Here is a 7,301-nt window from a genome sequence, read left to right as displayed (position 1 = left end):
CCCCACTTGCCCGGTAAATTCGCTTATTCCCCAAGCGCCACGATTGATGGCACGGTTGGGTTACCCACACCCGTATTGATGAGAATCCCACGATAAGGGGACACGATCTCTGCTTCGACAAGACGTGCCGATAAAACCACCTCGCGATATGTGCGGTGGCAGGTTGTGGAAAACGGTTCGAATAATGACCGGGCCGTGGTGTGATGCCACGCTATGAAAAGATGTCAACAGATTAGATTTGTGGAATATTGTGCTCTCTACGGTGGTATGTGGAATTTGTTTTGCAGAGCCGGACACGATCCTTGTGTTCAAAATCTTCTATGGAGTATTCGAAGAAGGAACCCGCCTTGCAATACCGAAGACAATCTGCGCGCCGGACTCATCGTCATTGAAGCCTGGTTCAGGGGCTACTGAGGGAATCCGGGATTAAGGGGTCCTCAGACAGCCGGACTATATACTTTGACCGGACTGTTGGACTATGAAGATACAAGATTGAAGACTTCGTCCCGTGTCCGGATGGGACTCTCCTTTGCATGGAAGGCAAGCTTGGCAATTCGGATATGTAGATCTTCTTCTCTATAACCGACTCTGTGTAACCCTAGCCCCCTCCGGTGTCTATATAAACCAGAGGGTTTAGTCCGTAGGACAACAACAATCATAATCATAGGCTAGCTTCTAGGGTTTAGCCTCTACGATCTCGTGGTAGATCAACTCTTGTAATACTCATATCATCAAGATCAATCAAGTAGGAAGTAGGGTATTACCTCCGCTGAGAGGGCCCGAACCCGGGTAAACATCGTGTCCCCTGCCTCCTGTTACCATTAGCCTTAGACGCATAGTTCAGGACCCCCTACCCGAGATCCGCCGGTTTTGACACCGACAGCGTGCGCCTTGGCGATGATGGACTCCTTGCCGTTGACGTCGGCCTGGTGCTGCGTCGCACAATGCACGACACACTCGGCGGCGACCTTCTTCTCCACCGCAGCAGTTCGCCGGTTCCACCTCTTGGCCAGTTTGGCGTCAAGCTTGGCGAGCTCAGCCGGCGTGAGCTCCGACCGAGGCTTCTTTTTCTTCGCCGCGGGGCGGGCGGCAGCAGGTGGGTTGACGGGATTCACCTTGTTAGCCATGGTGGATGGAGGGAGGGGCAAAGGGCGGGGCGCGCAAGGGTGAAAGATGGGGGCACATGAGCATTTTGGAGGAACATTAGGGAAAGTGACCGCCTGTGCCACCGACAGCGGGCCAGGGGAGGACAAGGGTGCGCGTCCCGTTCGTCCGCGCGCTGTCCGTTCGGCCGTAAACTCGGCTCAAACTTAGACCGGGAATGAGTCGAAAGCGGACAGAAAACGAACAACGGTCTGTTTGCTCCCGCGAGTTGCAGGGCTTGCTTTGTTCGTTTACCTCAAACTAACGCCACCATTGCCGCCCTCACGGCCTGGTCGCTTTGGAGGCACCAGAACGCGGTCATCTTTGATAAAATAGCCCCTTCCTCTGCTGCACTCACTACAGCCATCAAAGACGAAGCTCGCTCCTGGACCGCGGCAGGAGCCCGAGGGATGACCACGTGCAATCTTGTAAACTGAATTTGCTGTTTTGTAGCTGAGCATCCCCATGTCTTCTGCTCTACTCGGGTCCTAGTCTCGCCATTCGTGTGTACACGACTACGACCCACCCCTGTACTGGTTCTATCACTCCTATCAATGCAATGATACGCTACCTTAGTACCTTAGCGTATTCGAGAAAAGAAAAAAAAACGCGGCCGGACCTTATGGAGTTTTTTTTTAGAGAGTACGGACCATACGGAGTCGTGCGTTGGAGTTACCCTGGACTTTCCAAAGCAACGGAACGACTTGTCGACCGTGCGCTCTTCCGACTTGGGATTGAGTAGGATGCAGGTGAGCGGCGGCGCCCGGGGAGCGAAGACTCTGGCCGGCGACGTGAACCCAAGCTTCGACAGCTTGCCGTTTCCCTCTGTGTTCATCGCCGCTTCGGCGAATCGTCTCCTCTTTCTCCGCTGCCGTGGCGCCGGTGCCCACCACCTGTTCGACGGGATGCCTGAGACGCGCACCGACAGGAAGCAAAAGGAAGCGGACGCGGAGGACCACATCAGCGCACTCCCGGACGCGATCCTCGAGCAGGTGCTGTCGCTCCTCCCCGCCCACGAGGCCGTGCGTTCGTGCGTGCTCTCGCGCCGCTGGCGCGTGCTCTGGAAGTCCGTGACCAACCTGCGCATCACCGACGCCGGCAGCTGGAGCAGCGCCGCCAAGTTCAACAGGTTCGTCAACTTCATGCTGCTCTTGCGCCCCGCCTGGAGCCTGCGCGAGGTCGAGCTCTGCACGTTTCCGGCGCAACATGCTCGACCCTTTCCCTTTGTCCACACCAAGGAGCCGGTCCGGTACGTCGAGGAGTGGATTGGGCACGCTGTCGTGTGCGACGTTCAGATGCTCAGGGTCCTTGTCAGCCCAACAACCGAACCGCTGCGGCTCGTCGCGGTGCCTCTGATCTCCCGGTACTTGACGACCCTGCAGCTTCAGTGTGTAGAGCTGGACGACGATGCCTTGGATTTCTCGAGCTGTCCTGTGTTGGAGGATCTAAAGGTGAGCTTATGCATAATTTCTGCTCAGAGGATGTCATCGCACTCGCTCAAGCACCTCTGTGTCGCTGAATGTAGCATTGCATCGGATTTCCGCACACGGATTTCTACCCCGGGTCTTGTTTCGCTGCGCCTGAGTGTTCAGTGCTGGCGGGCTCCTCTGCTTGAAAGCATGCCATTACTAGTAACAGCATATGTCAAAATTAGCCCCCTCCTGCTAGATCATCGATGGTTTGGCTACCATGGAGATAGCACTTCTGATAATCCTGATGGCAGTGGAAAGTGTGTGCTCCTTAGCGGTTTGATCAATGCTACGCATTTGGAGTTGGAAGCTGCAGATGGAGTGGTATGTTCACATTTCGAACTTAATCCCTAGCTTTTTAGGGCATTCACTATTGTGCAGCATTTGTGTGTTCCCTTACTTTATTCATACCATTTATGTAGAAACAAGCTTCTTGTGTTTGCTAGTTGTTGCCTCCCGTTCTGTTCTCAAAGTTATACTACCATTTCAGTAAACACATCCCTGAAAGTTGGTTTTGGTGCGGGTGTATTATCACGCACTATGGTTTAGGGACTCCAGGCTATTTTGAAAATTTGAAAGCAGTTTGAGTCGAAGCTCGTTTTGAATTTGAAAGCTGGACCATATTGTTGTGTGTTATCTCTTGGTTTTGCTATAAATTCTGCAATGTATTCACTTTATCTTGGATTTTTTTTTTGAAACTTTCATGGGGAGAAAAGGCTCCCCACCTGTATCTTGGATATGAATTAGACGGTTACTTGTTCTTTATTTATGCAGCATATTTTCAAGCTAGACTTGGCATGCTGCCCTATATTCAACAAGTTAAAGACCTTGCTAGTCAATGAGTGGGTTGTTGGTCGTGACTTTTGTGCACTACTTTGCTTTCTTCAACACACACCAGTTTTAGAGAAGCTCATTATTCTACTGCACGAGGTATGCGTCTTTTAATCTCGTAGTCGATGTGTTACCAAACTTATGATGCACAATTGATTGACCTATATAGTTTTGTCGGCTGTAGGATCAAAAGCCTATGATGAATATGGGAGAAAGTCACCTTCAATCTCTACGCCTTAAAACTGTTGAATTCAGATGCACAAATGTTGATGAAAGTGGTTCACATTTGTTCAAAGATGCTGACTCTTGATAACTTCAGTATCCAGAAGAACGAACACTAATATTCCATTCCATGTAAGTTAAATATGGATATTTTGGCATGCTTATTTTTATAACATTGTATCTGTTTATATTAGTCACAAAGCAATGACTCAAGAAGTCAATAACTAGGAGTAATGTTTTGACATTTTAGCATTGGTTAAGAAAATGGTAATTATGCATTCATTTTGTAGCAACTATTATCCAAAACAGTACTAGAGATGTATCAAAACGAATCATCATTTATGCACAAGATCATATTATGTATTAAATTATTTCACACATGTGAAGGCCGTCGGCAGTTTATCACTATTGGGATGGTTCTACTCTTTTAGCATTGTTTCTTAAAATGGAAAATTTAATTCGTTTCGTAACAGCTCATATGTTGTGCTCTTGCAAAATTTATCTTTTTCTTAAACAAGCAAATTTATGTTTATATTGTTATAGCTAGAATTAGGATATCTGATTGGTTGAGAAAGAACTGGGTTACGTAGGGGTAAACAGTACGAATTTAATCTGATTTATTCTCAGAAATGAAACCTAGTATGATTTTATGTTTGGCAGCAACATACCTGAAATTATTTATGTCATAGGTTCTGTTCGTAATTTGGATAATAGATGTTAAATTGTGTGTGTAACAGCTCTCTTGAATCTGCAAATTATATCTACTATTTGGCTGTTGCCTTGAAATAGTTCACATCAAAATTCAAAATAAAGAAGTGATTCTATTTCTACCTTGCTGCCTAGCAAAACGAGTGTGACATTGTAGATGCATAAAGGTATTGTATTTTATTCTTTTTTGAGTTCACAGTATGTTAGAAGATAAAGCTTAACAATATTTTCATGTTGATATGATGTTTGAGTTGAAGTACTTGATCCTTATATCAATCAGGAACTGATAGCGCTCAGAAGCTATTACAAATATCTCTAAAATGTAATATGCATTCCGGTGCATGGTGGTGCCTATATAGCTGGTGCTCCCATAGTCAATCATTTGGATTTTCTGTTTTCTTCTCCTACATAGTTACACATCTATGAAATTCACCGGTCCTTATCTTCACCGGTGGAGCTATGGCAAGGCTCAAAGGGCCATGGCCCGCCCAGTGATGGAGCAAAAACAAATTTTACATGAAGTTTATCCCACAGTAATGCATTGATTTTTAATTTGGTAGCACTGCTTGCACTATCCGGCCCGCCCAACATTTTTTGGGTAGCTCCGCCACTGCTTATCTTGGTGCTCACTTGATCTTCCACCTTTTCTCAACTTGGTACTTTTTTTTGAGAAAACGCAAGAGAGCTTGCATTTCATTGCTTGGAAAGAAAGAGGGTTTTAGTTACAGTCCTCCAAGGAGGGAATTACAGTGCCCAAAGGCACATCAGTGAACGTCCCAAGTTTGCGGTACAATGGCTCGTAGCCCTAGGGCGCCGGCTCTGGCCCAGAGGGCGGCCTCGTCCTTGATCTTCGTGAGCAGGTCGGTCGCCGAGGGCCATCCTCTATCGAAGACGCAATCGTTACGATGCTTCCAAATCATCCGTGGGACGAGGTGGTCACGGAGGCGAGGCCCTTGCGCATGGGTTTGGGGGTGTGCTGCCGCGCCGTGTGCCACCAGTCGTTGAGAGAGGTCTCGCTGTCAGGCGGGGCGCAGGGGAGCCGGAGCCAGTGCAGCACCTCGCACCAGATCTGCCGGGCAAAGGGGCAAGCTAGGATGAGGTGGTGCATGGTCTCGGGGGTCTGGTCGCAGAGGGGGCATCGCGCGGGGTGTTGCAGGCTGCGGCGGGCGAGGCGGTCGGCCGTCCAACATCGGTCCAGGCGGGCGAGCCAGTGGAATAACGGACGCGCGGGGGTGCCCAGTTCTTCCATGTGAGCTTCCAAGCGTTGCAGCCCGTGGAGCCATTGAAGGTGGCGATGTAGGCCGGGGTGCATGGACAGGGGTCATGGAAGATGGAAGTTAGCTATGCACGTGCCAAAAGCCCAAAACCATCACTAGGTTTCAAGATCTTATGGGTTTCAACTCTAGCCTAACCCAACTTGTTTGGGAACAAAAGGCTTTTTTTGCGAATGGGAATAAAAGGCTTTGTTGTTGTTGCCAACTGCAAATGTCATCAGGAAATTCCAAAAATAGTATTTTGTTTTAAACATCTAATACTCTGCTGACTGGTATCAGGAGAGAACCTAGTGCAATTTGATCTTCATCGAGAAAATAAAAGTTCTGCAGTTCTTCATGTTGGTGCTTCCGGTACACAGCTTTAGTTCTGCTTGAAGTTACTAACTAATGGGTTGTTCCAGATTTGTAGTTCGACTTCAACTCATTATTGGTTTGTTCACTCAGACGATCGTATCATGTGCCACTTCTCTCTTCTCAATCCTTATTACTGGAGGAAATCAGCACATCTTCACTAGAGGCAAGATTTGTATACTAAGATTCCGCTTGAGGTGCTCTTTTGATGGCTGTGATGTAGGGAAAATTGGTAGGATGTGATATTAGTATTTTGGTTAAACTCCTTTATAATAATCCGAACAATTCCAGTTTTCCCAAAGCAAGGTCAATGGTAGCAAGTTTGTATAGGCTTACTTTCTGGTTATATTATCAGAACTTACCGTGCTCTTGTCATCTTTTTACAGGGTTCACTTTTGCGACAGATTAGGGATTATGATGATGGGTCAACCAGCTAGCTCTCAATTATCAAGAAGTATATTGTCTTGGTTTGCAGGAACCTCACTGCCTGTTCATGCTCATAGAAATGGAGCTTAAAACTGATTATACTGGTTACTTGGATATAAATATACTGATATAGTTCAACCTGGCATAACAACAACAATCCTTACTCCGTTACTCGTAGCCTTCATGTAACTTGTGGCGACTTTGAGAATTGGTTGAGTATGTGAGAGAAACTGAGTCGTCCAAAGTTGTAGAACTTTCTGATTTGCCTGCTTGTCAATTCATGCTTGTCTGATTTGCACTTGCAAGTAAAAGTTCTTGGCCTTTTTTTGAAAGCATAATCCCTCTTTTTTAAGCTGTGATCAAGGTTACGTCAGATAACTCAGTAGAGGAATCAACCCACCATAGGAGGCTCTTCTATCCATTCACAGGTAATAGAAAATCTAGGCATCCGAGCAAGTTCATGAGCGAAAGTATTCACTTCCCTATGGCAATTTTTGAATGTTGCTTGCACAAAATCACATGCTAAGTTAAAAAAGTGATAACAATCGTCAAAGATAGCAGATGCCGCTCCTGGGGATCGACCTCATTCTTTCATCGTTGAGAACTTGAGATCACGTCATCGGGATGATACGGTCCTAGGCCTTAGATGCTGGATTACTTCTCAATCTCACCGATTCTGGATACAAGATGGTCAGGGTCGCCAAGCAAGAAGGGGATCGGGAAGGAGAGCCGGAGGTGGGAAGGGGATACACGCCCAACGGCGGCCAGGTCTAGACACGGATCAATCGATAACCTAGCCACACACGCACACTGGATATATAGGCTACTATGTCCACTCCGGTCCAACCACTTGCTGGTTGGGCTTGCCCTTCCTCTT

At 47.4% G+C, this 7,301-nt stretch overlaps 1 protein-coding gene across 1 annotated transcript; it reads left to right on the top strand.

Moving 5' to 3' along the window:
- The first annotated feature begins 1,825 nt into the window (after nucleotides 1-1,825).
- Nucleotides 1,826-6,679, top strand: LOC119295320 (MEIOTIC F-BOX protein MOF-like). The gene is made up of 5 exons (XM_037573725.1): nucleotides 1,826-2,936; nucleotides 3,387-3,542; nucleotides 3,628-5,998; nucleotides 6,092-6,230; nucleotides 6,385-6,679. Exons 1-3 carry the CDS (start codon nucleotides 1,887-1,889, stop codon nucleotides 3,751-3,753), a joined length of 1,332 nt encoding a protein of 443 aa, XP_037429622.1. The 5' UTR covers nucleotides 1,826-1,886; the 3' UTR covers nucleotides 3,754-5,998; nucleotides 6,092-6,230; nucleotides 6,385-6,679.
- The last annotated feature ends 622 nt before the right edge of the window (nucleotides 6,680-7,301 follow it).

This window comes from Triticum dicoccoides, chromosome 4B (assembly GCF_002162155.2).
Source record: "Triticum dicoccoides isolate Atlit2015 ecotype Zavitan chromosome 4B, WEW_v2.0, whole genome shotgun sequence".
Lineage (NCBI taxonomy): Eukaryota > Viridiplantae > Streptophyta > Magnoliopsida > Poales > Poaceae > Triticum > Triticum dicoccoides.
Note: the sequence above shows the minus strand (reverse complement) of the source record. Positions and strands in the feature narration are given on the sequence as shown.

What these genes read in the sequence shown, in the direction of transcription:
- LOC119295320 (XM_037573725.1), top strand. Translation starts at nt 1,887, where the DNA reads ATGCAGGTGAGCGGCGGCGCCCGGGGAGCGAAGACTCTGGCCGGCGAC. An exon ending in TGGAAGCTGCAGATGGAGTG is followed by an intron (nt 2,937 to 3,386) that starts GTATGTTCACAT and finishes TTATTTATGCAG; the next exon opens with CATATTTTCAAGCTAGACTT. An exon ending in TCATTATTCTACTGCACGAG is followed by an intron (nt 3,543 to 3,627) that starts GTATGCGTCTTT and finishes TGTCGGCTGTAG; the next exon opens with GATCAAAAGCCTATGATGAA.